Source organism: Syngnathus typhle, linkage group LG11 (genome assembly GCF_033458585.1).
Source record: "Syngnathus typhle isolate RoL2023-S1 ecotype Sweden linkage group LG11, RoL_Styp_1.0, whole genome shotgun sequence".
NCBI classification, from domain to species: domain Eukaryota; kingdom Metazoa; phylum Chordata; class Actinopteri; order Syngnathiformes; family Syngnathidae; genus Syngnathus; species Syngnathus typhle.
In genome coordinates, this window is record NC_083748.1 from 5,965,204 (window position 1) to 5,979,591 (window position 14,388).

Here is a 14,388-nt window from a genome sequence, read left to right on the forward strand (position 1 = left end):
CTAACATATTCTGCACAACTACCACATGTAAATGTTTGTTTTTTTAATTGTCGGGAACAACTGTTGTCTTTTTCTGTAGATCTACATGAAGTACAACTTAACAAGTTCACATTTAAGTTCATGTGTTTTAATACAAACTTGATTAGATAGAATTGGAGATGCAATTAATTTGGATAAAAAGACAACAAATTGTGACCTAAAGTCTAATGCTAACTTCACAGTATAAAATAGTTTTATATGTTTACCTCAGTGTCAGGAAGAAGTACATAGGAATAAATTGCAGTCCAGGATTACACATTCATATTTTTGGCAAAGGTGCACATTCATTAAAGAAAAATACATCCAGTCTCTTATTTTCTCTTACAGTATACACAAGTATCAAATATTTATATTATAGCTGTACAAGTACTTGATAATGATTTAGATTTTGCAATAGGATGTGAGTCACAGAATTCTGACTGGGTAATTAAACGGTCAATAATACATATTCTATTACATAGTAATTACACGGTGGCCGTTTAAAATGAAACATCTAAATTATCACCCAGTGTTATGATATTATTGGCAATAAAGAAAAATATTGCATCGTTAGTTATTCAGAGATTCCCACGCCGTCCGTGTGCACACTAAAACAGTCTGGCGAATAAACAAAGCATTTAAATCATTTCATCCACTTGTATGTTTCATCCTTTCTGTGGTTTTGGTTTCTTCGTCGATAGTGAGCCCAGCGATCTTATCTTGTCGTTACTCCATGTTACGAACAGCAAGAGCGACAAAGCCTTTTCCCATCCTTGGTAAAGCAGCCAACACCATCGTCTTTCCCCACAGAGAACTTGACGTTACAAACCTGAGGAAAAATGTGAGTTGACTCCGGCTTGCTCATGCGCATGTATGTACTTTGTAGTCTTGTGATGCCAATACCTCACATCTGTAGCACTCTTTGTGGAAGATGCGTCCCTCGCTTTCAATATGCTCTGGCAAATTCCCATCACTGCCCATAATTAGCTCATGGCAGGCACTGCACTTCTTAGCAAACTTCCTTAATATATAAAAATCAAAAGCAAACGTTAGGCATGAAAAATGAACAATTGAAAAAAAAATGACACCTCAATTTATAAATGAATGCAAAGCTACAGTATTCGTCTGTTATTGTCATACCTGGCATAGTCCAGTTGACAGTAGAGTTCTCCAGTATCCACCTGTATGAAATTTTCAAGTTGCTGTTTACATGTCACACAGGTAAAACAAGTAGGATGGTACACTCGTTGGAGTGCCCGAACTTGTCTCTCTCTTATCTTTTGTCCACAAGACCAACAACGTTCAAGAGTTTTCTGCAAGAATGAAAACAACAGATATTCAACCCCTACATTTAATGTGGCTGAAAATATGAATCCAAATTTTGAAATTCTTTCACTGTATGTACCGAAGACTTGTCTTTACCTCATGGCACTCTTCACATTCCGGAACTTCTGCTTCGTGGTAGAAGGTTTTTCCAGCCAGAAGGCAACTACAAGTCTTGCACTTGAAGCAGCTTTTATGGTAAATCCTCTTCAAAGCAGTCGAAGCTGGTTCTGAAAAAAGTATGGGCTTCTGACAGAATCCACACAAGCCTGCAGTGCATGTAAATGAACAAAAAATTAGTTTGTGTGCATCATCCATGCCTGAGAGTTGCTAATATAGATCAGGAAAAGGTCACCTCTGCTCTCACTGGGCTTGTCCTTCTTGATCCCATTTGGCTGTTTATTTGTAGTCATTCCATTAGATGAGGCTTGTTTTTCCACCTTAAATGCAAAGTACAGAGTTAATGTAAAAATCAATCAACTCATTATAACTCTGGAATTGAAAAGCGGATCGATGGAATTTTGGCCACGATGGAAATGTTTACCTGTTTTTTGGGATGTGGCGACTGGGGTGAAATCGGAGGTCTTGAGAAAGGTTTTTGGACAGAAAGAGGTGATGGTGTGGGGTGCGGTTTTGGGGGATATGAATGCAGCTCAGGAGGAGGAGAAAGTGGAAGAAGTGGAGAAGGAGAAGGAGGTGAGAAGACATCAGTTGAACCTGAAAGGCAAAAAAAGAAAGGTTTTCGATCAATAAATTAATCAAGCATGGCTGTGACCAGTATCAGTGTCAAAAGTATCAAGTCTAAAATAATACCGGCAAGATCCCTGTCTTGATTTTCCCCCTGCGTTCTCATGTCGTGTCCCGATTGGACAGATGCACGGCTCGCAGATGACGAGGTCTTTTGGGAAATCTCATCGGATGTTGAGGTGAGAGATCCCGTGCTCTTTCGGGAAGGCCCGACATGTACCCAGCCCTTTTTGGTCCCATCTTTTTGCTGTACCTTGGTTTGGTGAGGAGTTGCCAAGGTGATGAAGACAGTGGACACTTTCCTGTTGGATTTTTCCGACGCCATGCTAAGAAAGAAAAAAAAAAAACATCGATGGTCGGCATAAAGTTCGCATTGAGCAACCGGGATATTATAACTCGAGTGAACAGTCATCAAATGACCTTTTCAAGCACACAGTATTTTATTTTAAAGAAATAAATTAAAATAAAGAATAAACAATAAAAAAAATAACATAATATATAAATAAATAAATACATCAATAAATAGATAAGAACGAAACACTCAGTTGTCATTACCTGAGAGGTGAAGTGATGAAGTTGTGTCTATTGGCAGCTTCCCTTCGTCGGCGTCCCAACAGTACTGTGTGACTTGTTGATTTTTCTTGATGGACTTTACGCTAAAGTCAGTGATTATATCGACAGAAAGCCACACCTTGCTTCCTTCTGAACTGCTTCCTTCTTTTCTCTCTCTACCTGGCAACGTCACTTCCGTGCTCACCGTAAAAGGCAAACGAGGCGAGAGACCGGTTACACCCTTGGAGTTATCACCTGTAAGGCACGATGTGTAGGTCTACTATGAAAACATGGTCATAAACAATTATTGCTTGATTCACGTCTGCCTTTAATGAAATGGAATATTTATGATAAGGGGCGGCGCTACACTGGGGCTTAGGGGGGGCTATTCAGAAAACTTGAAAAAGTCCTGTATATTTAGCTCACAGTTATGATACCATTGAAAGGAAATATATAGAAAGTACTGTAAAACAGAAGATAAAGCAATGCTTGTGCAATACATGAGCCCACTTTTTTTTATGAATGCAAGAGTCATAAAGTATGTGAAATTTGACCGCAGCGAAACGTAGTCTCACCTTTATGCTATCTTCTGGTAAGTCCCCAGGGTGTTTCCAGCAACTTTATATAATTTCCCAGCATTACTTGTTTTATACTGCCTCAGTTTTCTCCTCCTTTTCCTCATTGCACAATATTTTCCAATTTGGCATGGTATCGGCACATGTTCTGTCATGTACATGAGGTTCATGCAAATAGAGAGCAGAGCATGAAAAAGATGGGTTGTTTTCTTAATCAACTCGCTGGTTAGCTAAGGATTTTGAGCAGATTATCTTACTTTCAGGTTAATTATTTTGACCAAGCTGATTGGGTTGAAGATTAGCTTTGGGCAGGCTGAAGCTGGTCGCCATTTTGGACGGGTTACTGAAGTTGAAGTAATATAACAAACCTACTTTTTGTCATTTTGACTGAAATGAAATCAGAAACTATCGATAATGTGGTCACAAGTTTTTTAATTTATACCAAACATAATTATGTGTTTTTTGATGATGTTTTACTTATGCGTTCCCTTTTTCTGTAACTGGAGTTTTGGCCATTATTGGTCATGTTGGTGTCCTCTTCTTCCTAGAAAAAGGAGACATATCCATATTAGTTAAAACATTTGGATTCCCTTGAATGCAATGGGGAAAAATAACATTGCAGAATACAAACATTTTTTTTTTTTTGCACAGACCTTTATTGCAAGCTGCAGCAAGTCTTGAGAGAACAGGAGGCAGACACCTTCTCCCAGGAAAGTGACAAGGACGTGGAGGACGTCAGACCAGTCTCCCATTGTCAGCATCAACACCAACAGGGCCCCCAACCGTAGCACAACAGTGTGCAAAAGGGCCTCTGAGCCCGTCTGACGTTTTTGATCCTCTGGGTAAAATGAAAGGTTCATTTAGTATTGGGACACCCATGATGTTTAAAGGTGCATATAAAATCTTTCATGGACCCAAAAAGTCTTTCCTGATCCCCACCTTGATTATAGACCACCAGCATTGTGTAACAGAGTGTGAGGGGAGTCCAAAACTTGAGCGCCTCTTTCTGGGACAGGAAGTGCTCATAAACTGTGGCGAAGGAAGCCACCACTGCCACGGCAAAAACCAAGACAACCAGTCTCTGCAGAAAAGCCAGCAGGCTGTGTCCTGAGGATAGGAGAACAATGCACCTCCCACAGTAACGCTCAGTACTGTGTAATGGATAGAGGCGGGCCACGTGACTCCACAGAGCGTTACAAAAGCTTGCCAGGGCCCAACTGAAGGCGGCGGCCAGGAACAAGCTTAGGGAGCTGTGTGGCGCTCCCTGATGGAGAAAGGAGAGAGTACAGGTGATGCCGCAACCAAGGGAAAAGTGGCTTTGGACCAGTCCTAGGCCTCTGCCACTAGAATCCTAGGGGGGGGGGGGAAGCACATCAGCGATCGGGCTTGACCGAGAATATGATATCTGCTTCTCTGTCTTGACTCACCAGTCGAGCTGATATCCAGGCAGAGACGGCTCGGAGGGAAAATTCCAGCACTATCAGCGAAGAAACTCGAGGGCCAACCAAAGAGAGGAGGCCAGTCAAAGCCCAGAAATGGACAAATGTTCTCCAATTTGTGCTGAGCGGCCTTTTTGATGATGGCGTCGTCTCCTTGCTCTCTGTTTCAGAATCACTGCTCAGAAAGATGTTGAAGATAACTTTGCGGCCTCTAACCAAGGACAGCAAGGGTGTCCACATTTTTTTTCCCCATCATTTTTTGTTGTTGTATACTTTATCCCGAAAGACACTGTATCAATTCTATTTCATTTATCAGTCAGACGTGAAGCCATCAGTGCTTAATTTATTCTGAAGTAACAAATGATATCTGATTGGTGGAAAACAAGGAAGTGAATGAGACATTTTCTCTTCTGTTCTCCTGCCTTGCCACCCAGTGTAGAAAGTAAGTAGTACAATAGCGGCATTGAAAGAGGCCGTCCATACATGTCAGTTATTCCTTTTAGCAGGCCGCTAAATACAGACGACAGGCTGCAAAAGTTTGGACATCCCTGATGTACATTACTAAACTATTTCTATTGCAAAAAGCTCACCTGCACATTTCAGTGAAGTAGTACACTCTCATCAGGCTGCACAGCACTGTTATTCCGCATGCAGCTACGATGCCTTGAAAACAACACACACACACACACACAAGTAAATCAAACATTGAGTGTCATAATTTACCCACAAGTCCCTAAGTATTAACTCACCTTGAAAAAAGCAGTCAACTGGATTGGATTCAGTAGGAAGGATCTCCAGGATCAAAGAAAAGGGAAAAAACATGTTTCTGTTTTCCTTGTGGATTATTTACGCTATAACAGTGACATTTAGTCTGACAAACTCCACGCCTGGTTATGGAGGATTCCTGTAAGCCAAGCCTCTGGCTAAAGATTAAATGGATCTCCCCGGTGGCTGCTGTTCATTGTGAACACCACTGATACGGAGTTCCAAAGGTCAAAAGTGATTTGACGAGGATTGTCAGTGTAATCGCTGCTTGATGAAACAGGTTGAAAATCCCCTCAGAGACTGTGAATATCAATCAGGCAGATTCAGATTGTGTCACACGAAATATTTGATATACATTGTGCAATTTTTGTTTTCAACAAAGAAACATGATGAATGTAATTAATTTATTATTTACAGTTGTTAAAAAGGCATTCATTGGATATTTGTAGAAAAGATCAACAATCTAATTGGTAACAGCAGCACAGTAAGGTGATTTTTTTTTTACATTTTGTGAAAAAGTTCCATGTCCAAAATTATTTATACTCCAATCAGCACATGCATAGCAAATGTTCTAAATGTATAATCAAATTAAATCATATTAGACCTGAGGTAAGTCCCTGTTAAGTGGAAAATAAATATAGTATGTCTTGTCATTGATTACCATTAAGATGGTTTCAAAACACACTTCAAAAACTTGACAGGAGCTTCTTGTCTGAGCAGCATGTGTTCATTGTTGGTCAAGTAGTTTATGTTAATCCTTCTTACCATCCTTCATGGGATGTTTGTTCTCGTTAATAGTAAAAAAAAAAAAAAAAATCATCTTGCAACATTTGCTGCGTGTACTTGAGTGCATTCAGGCCTGTCCTTGTGTGTGTCTGTTTTTCATTGCTTGTTGCCTCATCAGATCCCAAAATAGCATGCTGAGAACTGTGTGTGGAGCCAAGCGGAGAAATACCGGCCCCATGCCTTTGTACAGACCGAGCAGGCCTTCAGCTTTGCACACCTTCAGCATACAATCGAAAAAGCCATTGTAGAGACGGCCCTAAGAGGGAAAACCAAACAAAGTTTATATATTCAGAATCAATATCCTATAAAGGTCAAACCTTGAACCTACCCTGTGAAAATCATCCACTGGTTGGTTGTAGAGCCGCGTACTAATGACATCAAAGGGTGTCATGGTGATGGCCACGGCGACCCCGCTGATGCTAGCTGCGATTAAAGCCACAAGCCAGTTGGATCCAGGACTGAACCACTGCAAGGGAGGGAAAAATGGTAAAGGTTTGCACCTGTTGCGTCGGAAAATGGCAGCTGTTTATAGCGGCGGCTACTGTACCTGGGAATGTAACACCCACTCCTTGGCCGAGGTGAAGGTTGCTAGTTGTGCAGCTGAACCAACCATGACGCGAGGCACGGCCCCATTCACACCTCTCCACAGTCCAATTAAACCTTCTTTTCTATAGATAGTAACAAAAGCATCAGATACTCCCTGGAATGAAAGGAAAAAGTCACTCATTAGTTTGTTTTAAAAAATCCAATGTTTTAAGCATTGTAACACCACCACATAGATATGATACATTAGCCCAACTATAGCGTTTCCCATGATGTGTTAGCATCAAGCTAGCAGTAAACAAACGGGCAAATCTGTGCGTGTCGTACCACATGGTTATGCTGATGGCCCACTGCTATGGCTTCTACAGTTTGAGCCTGCAGATGTGTCTTCACCTACAAATGGAGGAAAACATTTTTATTTCGTTCTCATTTTTTGATATAGCAAAGGCTTGGGATTTGAGCGGGGGGGGGGGTAGACTTTTTGCATCCACTGCACACACAGATAACGTCAGTCAGATTTCGTTGGCTTTGCATTACATATGCTCTACAAATCTTGTAAACTAGGGCAGAGGAAGGGTTGACACAATGTGCAGGCTATATATAAAGTCGATAAATATACAGCGGCAACATGTCATCACACAATATTGCCTTTCCATGACAGTGCTAAACCCTCATGACCGGCAAGTAGGGAAGAACAACATCATGCTCAGTAATTCCAGGACTGCGATGTCCAAACAAATGAACCTTTTCTGCTATCATAGTTTGCACATGATTCATTGATTTGGCCATTCAGCAGGAATTTGCTGAAAAACGTATGTCATCTTAAAGTTTCAATTTAATGCACAGCAGCACAGTGAGCGAGCAGGAAAAGAAAGTTTCTTCGCTTACCAGGTAGGCAGGAGAGGCAACGAATGCCCCAAGAGCCCCGGCGCCCGCTCCTGATAGGACACTTCCTCCATGGTACGACGTGATACCCAGAGCTTCACAGTAGGAATAGCAACCCAGCCTCACGCCGTTCATCAACCCCTGGTAGACCAAGCCGACAGAGAGCCCCTTCTGAAGACCCCGGAGTCCGTCCGTACGGCCCACCATCCAAAGGGCCTGGAGGACCCCGCGGTAGTGCCTCTGATAGGTACCCCGTGCACGAAGCTCTCCCTGAAGCTGCAGACGAGTCTTGACCACTTCTAAAGGGTTGGTGAAGACACAAGCTGCGCAGCAGGCCAAGGCACCCAGGGCAAAGTCCAGAGATGGGGGAGGCGAGGGGGTCAACACGGCAGGAGGCACAGGTGCCACTGTGGATGCCATAATGCGAGAAGGCTACTAAACTTCTGTTAGGAAATCTGCAGAAGAACAATTGTCATGTCTCAGAGGAGAGAGTTACACTTTGCCCTTTGAGATAACAGCCGTCTTCATCAGGAAGCTGCTTGATTGGAACATGGAAGCCAGAAAGAAATGTTGTCAACCGGTCACATGCTCCTCCTCTTTGTAAACGGCTTCCTTGTCTTCTATTAAGAGAGGTGTCATCTGCAACAGGAGAGTGTTTGCTTTTAATATAAAATGCATTGTCATGGGCCATATTGTCATTGTTTCCCTTCGGAGAGCCGTTAGTTACAACTGCAAATCCTTATAAATGGATAACCTCCTCCTCATATTATTCCAAACACAGATTGATGGACCTACTAGGTTTTAAATTAAAGAGGTTCTGTGACATGCACACACTGTTATAAAAATGAAGACATTTTGTAAACTTTGTACATGTTTTAGCAAGAAACAAAAAATGTGATTTGACACAAAATGGTGACGTTTCCTGAACCTCACACCTCTGGATTAAATGATTCAGTGTGTGTTACATGGATATATTTTTCATGTTGAGTGGAAAGAAAGTTTTAGTTGCTTGCACACTTGCAAAACAACTATTTACAAATAAGTCCTATTTCTAGTCTAGTTCTAATAATTTTGCTCATGTGGTAAGTCATTCAAACTAGCAAACAATCGACACTAAATACGTCATTGCTGCAGAAAGTTGTCATGCTTCAAGAGTAAATCCAATTTTATGCAATGCATGCAAGTTTATTATCTGAATACTTTTTGACGAGTGCATTCATTTAAAGCAAGATTTGGCACTAGCAGTGACACAATTGTAATGCTGGGTTAACTAGCAAACAAACAGATGGGTGAATGACACTCACGTGATAGAGTACCCCCGGTCTTCGCAGTGCTGACTTCAGTCTCACTTGGTCGAGTGTTTTGATTTCGCATTCGGCTCCATTCTTCGCTCTCCCAATGTAAACATGTGCTCATACTCATTGTCAGTGACTCCGCCCAGCTGCAAGGCCGCAGCCAATAGGGACGCGGCTCAGTCTGCCACCTCACCACTGTACAAATCTCCACCAATCAAGTGTCTTGCATGGTCTCCCCGGTGGGAGCTGTGTGGGTAAAAGGTGAACGATGGCGAGACTGGGGGACTGGACACGGTGGAAGATCTCGGGTGAATACGGGCAGCACAATTGGTGCTGACTCAAGGTCAAGATTGCGCAAACAAGTGTGATCATCAAGGGTTGCAATTTTGTATTGTGATGAAATTTATAAATAGAAAATACGGGCAGTTTCTAAGAGTCAAACTGTACTGAACAAAATCCACCAACGTAATATACCATTAAAAAAACTATGTACGCATGCTTACTGGTAATGGTGTCGCTATTTTCTGGAGCCGATAGAGGGCGTACTTTGACAAGGATACAATAATATAAGCTTAAAATGATTGATCACCAGTTATGATGATTCTGTAAGTCAAGCACAGCATTAACAGAACAAATAGATTCATGGAGGCCTTTCTGTTTTACTATGTTTATAGTACAGTGCCACATCTCTCACAACTTTTAACCACCACCGTGCATTAACACGCGCATACACATACACACACTCACACATACAATTGTCAATGTAAACATTGCAGGCTTAAAGAGTGATACCAAAAGCAAGGTAGTCGTCATGTTTCTGTCAATAACATCCTTTAAGAGTTCAGAAGACGACAGAAGCGGAAATGTTATGGTCTGGTTGATCAGCCTTACAGGAGCTAATGTCTTGGCAGTCACGGTTTTATTCGGTGTGGCTAAGATAATTCGTTTTGCAGAAGCCAGGAGGAAGTAAATTGTGAAGCGGAACATCTAGATTCCCCAATAGTCCTTCCTACAGAAAAAGGCCTTGCGTGTCAGTTCCCTTGTGTGGGTCATGGGCTGAACCCCTAAAATCCCAACCCTGGCGTCAAGCTCCATTATTACCTCTTTGCACGGACAAAGTACAAGGCGTTTGTCTTAGGGTAGTACTTCACATTCTGTTTCTTGTCCATGAGGCCTCCAAAAATAATAAGCTCCCCCCTGCCCTGCACCACAGTGTGCAGGCTGGTCTCCGGTGGCCCCGTAACTGCAGCAGGGGTCCCGTTTCCATAAACTCTCCAAGCCACGGTGCCAGCGGTTTTGGCGCGCGACACATCCAACACGTACATCTGCATTGGCTTGCAATTGATGCAGACCGACTGATACAGAGGTTTACCTACGTTCAGACTCTGGGGCGGATGATGGCCCAGGCGCCGGGCAATCGGCGGGATAGGGTGTCCGTCTGCTCCGGCAGCCTGCGGGGGGCTGGAGGAGGATGACGGGGGAGTACCGGGGGGAACCGCTCCACCAATTCCTCCAGGAGAAGCTCCCTGCGTTTGAAAGGAAGGCGACGATAACGAAGACGGTAAAGATAAGGAAGATGTATTTTCCACTGCCTCCAGGCCTCGTCGTAAGGCAGAAGGGGACACGGCTCCCGGTGGAGTACGCGGGGAACCCGTGGGAGGTGTGTGCAGGCCGTTAGTGCTGGGCACTTCGGGATGGTGTGCGGCCTCCCAGCTGTAGTCTGTAGAAGCAGGCGGATGGGTACGAAGGGGCGGAGATGCAGCCTGAGCAGGACTGGTCCGCGGCGACGGGGAGGAGCCATTCAATAACGGCGGATGGGGAGCTAGAGGCGGGCTGTCGGGACATTGTGAAGGAGACGGCTGCTGGGAAGAGGATGGGCTGCCATCTCTGGCACTTCCTCGGGCTGAGGGTCGGGGCCTCAGCGTGCCCCATCGGCCGTTAACGCAGGGAGCCTCTTCGACAGCTCCCAGAACGACGCCGGCCGCCCCGCTCCGCACAGGGGACTGAGAGCGCAAAGAAGGCGGTTCCGGGCCCAGTGGGGAGGGTATGGCACTTATGGGGGAGGGCCGAGAGTTAAGACTTGGGCTGAGTGGTGCCCGGCCCGAAGGGGCCTGTGAGAAGACCACCACACACTGGCCCACCTTGAGGGAGAGTTGAACGACACACATCAGGACATTGTTCATTTAGGATTTCAATCAATTGCCATTCATTCGCGAGAATTACTCTGCAAGCTGGGTGACACCAAAGCTCCGGGGCACCGTGGTCCTCGTTCGCCACCTGCAGCTGCTGCCACCTCCACGCGGGTGCTTCTATATGAAGCAGCCAGGCATCCTTGAGGAGCTTTAACACACGGTAACACTCAGGTAACTGCATGGGCAAGGCTGCTGAGACAAGTGGCAAACTGGCGACTCAAATACACTTACAGCATTGGGGCCTCCACAACCTCCCAAGATAAGCAGCGTGTGATCATCAATCACAATCTGTCAGGAAATCATCAAATCAGAGATGCTTTGCCGACAATAATTAAAAAACAGAATAATTTGGTTCTGGTTTTTCTACCTGTGACTGGCCACCTCGTGGGTGTGGGCACGGACCAGCTATGGGTGGTTTGGACCAGGACCATTGTTCCAGGTCCAAAACCCATACCTCATTACTCCTGTTGAGCACACACACAAGTTAACAGCCATACAATGAGGCGTAAAAATATGTAAATCATACGCTTTGTTTAATACAATGCATAAATAAACCCAGGATGAGAATCATACATTTGCCGTGCTCCTAATGAGCCTCCAAACACCACCATGACATTTCCAATAACAGATGAAGAGTGGCCGGCCATGGGCGGCGGTCCTTGTGTTGTCACAATGCAGTTCCACCTGACATAGAAGGATTGCACATGTAAATAAATACAGATTGTTTAAAAACAGTCCATTTCTTCCCACTCACCAATTCTTTGAAGGGGAGTAGGTGTGGATTTCATCGAAAAATCTCTCAGGTTGGTGCAACGGGTAAGGACTTGGTCTAGTCCAGCCTCCAAACAGCACTAATAGATCTTTATGCATCACCAGAGTTGCTCCAGCTTTTGGAGATGGATATGAGCCTGGAGAGAAAAGAACATTGAAAACATCACATGGACCCACTTTTCTATTCTTTCCACTGTCTTACCTGAAGCTAGCGGGCGAATCCATTCCTTGCTGTTCAGGTCCAGTCTCCATAAATCATTAAAGGCAGCATTGCAGCTACTCTGGGTGCAGCCCCCGAACACATACATGGACTGGTTGGAGTCATAGTAACATGCACCTGCCAAGAATATTTAAAGAGACTTGAAACAGAAAGTGCACAAAAGAATTTCAACATTTTACAGTGTACTTAAAAGGAAGTATACTGACTGTGTGAAAAGCGCTGAGTGATTGGCGTTCCTGGATACGGGTATGTTCGACTTTCCCACTGAATGTTTCCCTCCTGGACAGCTCTCATGAAACCATGATAACACTGATAAGCGACACCTAAAAAAATATTTGCAAAAGAAGCCCCTTTAATATTTAACCAGTCTTCCTCGTCGGCTGTGTTATTAAAATAAAAATCACTTACCTTTGATGAGGCGATACCACTGCTTGCATACAAGTGCAGCTGTTTTGTGCTCCTGGTAAGGCGACAGGAAGGACAGGATGTATTCAAGGACTTCTTCTGGCAGCTCCATCATGGTTCTCCCTCCAGCTTTGGCACAAGAATCTATGTTCCCTTCTTCCCGATAGGACCCCATCTTTGATTCGAGGGCCTCTATTATTCCAGCGGGGTCGGCGCCGTCGTCCTCTGTGTCCATGGCAACAAAGCATCTGTCATCATGGTTGGTTGTTTGGGACATTATGGTCTGTTGGGACAAGGAAGAGATGATGGTGATACATGTGCGTGATGTTCATTAAAGGACCCAAAGTAAAGCCTGGTCCATAGATATTAAGAGGTCAACACAGTTCTGGCTCTACACACCACCACAATGGATTTGTAATGAAACGAACAAGAAGCACTTTAACTGCAGACGTCCGGCTTTAATTTTAATAGTGGCACTTCAATTATTTATGGACACGACAGCAGATGTGCAACACTTGCAGTTCTAATACTGAGGTTAGCACTGGAAATAAATCAGGTATACTATTTGTACTTTGTAGTGGTAGAGTATTAAAGTGCATTCAAATGAACAAGCCGGTGACTTAAACTGTGCCCGTTGAAACAGTGCAGGTTTAAATTTTGTTGTTTGTGATGTGTGTTCCCCAAACACACATCCTTTCCACTATCTCGTTAGCAACAACAAACTACTTTACCATCACAACATAACAGAAATGTTGTAGTACTCCTTTTTTTGGGAGGGTCGATGACTGCTGGGGACGTTCAAAAGCAGTATTTACAAGAGTGCCTTTCATATCTCGTGTTTTAACGGTCTCTCGGGGTGTTAATGCTAACAACACTCACTACAGCTGGCTAACTTAACACTAGCATCTGGGCTAACGCCTAGGACTGTTTGGTTAGCGAAGGGTACCACAGCGTTTTCATTCAATGCACAACCAACAAATTGATATAAACCTTCAAACCACTTCATGGTACAATGTTCCAACTACTCAACAGTCTCGGTGATACGAGTAAACGGGTGCTGACTTCCTTGTGTACTGCTGATAATCTGCGCTAACGTTAGCTTCAACAGAATCTGGGCGCTAACTAGCTGGTCCGGCGGACACATTTTATAGTCGGCTTTTTTGTCAATGACGCTGTCACTTTCAGGCCTTTTTTGCCGCGAGAGCGTCAACAGTACCGCCGTTTAAGACGTGCTCTTCCGTGACTGTGTTTTAAAGGTCGCCTCGTTCCCGGGTATCAGCTCCGGCGTGTCCTCAGCAGCCTCCGAGCGGTAGCCATCTTCCATCTACCAACGGCGTCCTCCGAAGTACACCGAGCGTACAGCGACACTCCGGCAGCGCCAACAGCCTCTGGACTGCCCCATTGGCTGGGTGGGTCCCCCGCCTGGGCGGTCAGAGGCAGACAAGGGAACAGACAGTATGGTACCAAAAATAAAAATAAAAACACAAGTTTTCCTTAGGAAAGTGTGTTTGCATTCTGGTTGCACAGAATAGAAAATTGACCCAACATTTTAAACGAAAAAACTATTTATAGACTAAGATTACATCGTTCTTTTTATTGTTAGTTATGGCCTTAAATACTTAGGCAGGAATTTATCCCAAAATAAATTTCATCTGCTACACACAGTCTCAGTGGGGTACAGTAATTTCGGTCCGGGTTTATAAAAAGACTGGATTATGCGGGCGGAGTACACTGTAGGGTGCAGTTGCTATTCCTGGGATGTTGCGTTCAAAGCCGTTGGTTATTTGGTCATCAGGTAAAAAAAAAAAAAAAAAGGTTTCGAGTAGTATTTTCACCAGTGCCTGTTGATAAAATGAACAAACTGGAGTAACC

General features: G+C 43.9%; 3 protein-coding genes across 4 annotated transcripts; all 3 read right to left on the reverse strand.

Moving 5' to 3' along the window:
• Positions 1-301: 301 nt before the first annotated feature.
• On the reverse strand, positions 302-3,340 carry fblim1 (filamin binding LIM protein 1). The gene is made up of 9 exons (XM_061291444.1): positions 3,216-3,340; positions 2,644-2,895; positions 2,155-2,414; positions 1,886-2,058; positions 1,697-1,781; positions 1,441-1,610; positions 1,159-1,331; positions 922-1,039; positions 302-847 (listed from the first exon to the last, which is right to left on the reverse strand). Exons 3-9 carry the CDS (start codon positions 2,411-2,413, stop codon positions 755-757), a joined length of 1,071 nt encoding a protein of 356 aa, XP_061147428.1. The 5' UTR covers position 2,414; positions 2,644-2,895; positions 3,216-3,340; the 3' UTR covers positions 302-754.
• A 2,469-nt stretch (positions 3,341-5,809) lies between these two features.
• Positions 5,810-9,229, reverse strand: slc25a34 (solute carrier family 25 member 34). Its single transcript, XM_061291446.1, has 6 exons — positions 8,938-9,229; positions 7,637-8,272; positions 7,076-7,141; positions 6,753-6,905; positions 6,534-6,671; positions 5,810-6,461 (listed from the first exon to the last, which is right to left on the reverse strand). The coding sequence occupies exons 2-6, from the start codon at positions 8,051-8,053 to the stop codon at positions 6,273-6,275; spliced, it is 963 nt and encodes a 320-aa protein (XP_061147430.1). The 5' UTR covers positions 8,054-8,272; positions 8,938-9,229; the 3' UTR covers positions 5,810-6,272.
• A 350-nt stretch (positions 9,230-9,579) lies between these two features.
• Positions 9,580-14,348, reverse strand: fbxo42 (F-box protein 42). 2 transcript variants are annotated; one of them, XM_061291423.1, is made up of 10 exons: positions 13,248-14,348; positions 12,520-12,799; positions 12,318-12,434; positions 12,094-12,228; positions 11,875-12,028; positions 11,694-11,804; positions 11,488-11,584; positions 11,352-11,408; positions 11,152-11,268; positions 9,580-11,069 (listed from the first exon to the last, which is right to left on the reverse strand). In XM_061291423.1, exons 1-10 carry the CDS (start codon positions 13,344-13,346, stop codon positions 10,026-10,028), a joined length of 2,211 nt encoding a protein of 736 aa, XP_061147407.1. In that variant the 5' UTR covers positions 13,347-14,348; the 3' UTR covers positions 9,580-10,025. The 2 variants fall into 2 exon arrangements, with proteins under 2 accessions (XP_061147407.1, XP_061147408.1); XM_061291424.1 differs by having other exon boundaries at positions 13,733-14,342.
• Between the last annotated feature and the right edge of the window lie 40 nt (positions 14,349-14,388).

Coding starts and splice junctions, on each gene's coding strand:
- slc25a34 (XM_061291446.1), bottom strand. CDS start 8,053: ATGGCATCCACAGTGGCACCTGTGCCTCCTGCCGTGTTGACCCCCTCG. Junction 6,906..7,075: donor GCCATCAGCATAACCATGTG/GTACGACACGCA, acceptor CTTTCATTCCAG/GGAGTATCTGATGCTTTTGT. Junction 6,462..6,533: donor CAGTGGATGATTTTCACAGG/GTAGGTTCAAGG, acceptor TTTCCCTCTTAG/GGCCGTCTCTACAATGGCTT.
- fbxo42 (XM_061291423.1), bottom strand. CDS start 13,346: ATGAAAGGCACTCTTGTAAATACTGCTTTTGAACGTCCCCAGCAGTCA. Junction 12,435..12,519: donor GTGGTATCGCCTCATCAAAG/GTAAGTGATTTT, acceptor ATATTTTTTTAG/GTGTCGCTTATCAGTGTTAT. Junction 12,229..12,317: donor CACTCAGCGCTTTTCACACA/GTCAGTATACTT, acceptor TATTCTTGGCAG/GTGCATGTTACTATGACTCC.
- fblim1 (XM_061291444.1), bottom strand. CDS start 2,413: ATGGCGTCGGAAAAATCCAACAGGAAAGTGTCCACTGTCTTCATCACC. Junction 1,611..1,696: donor CAAGCCCAGTGAGAGCAGAG/GTGACCTTTTCC, acceptor CATGCACTGCAG/GCTTGTGTGGATTCTGTCAG. Junction 1,332..1,440: donor AATGTGAAGAGTGCCATGAG/GTAAAGACAAGT, acceptor TCATTCTTGCAG/AAAACTCTTGAACGTTGTTG.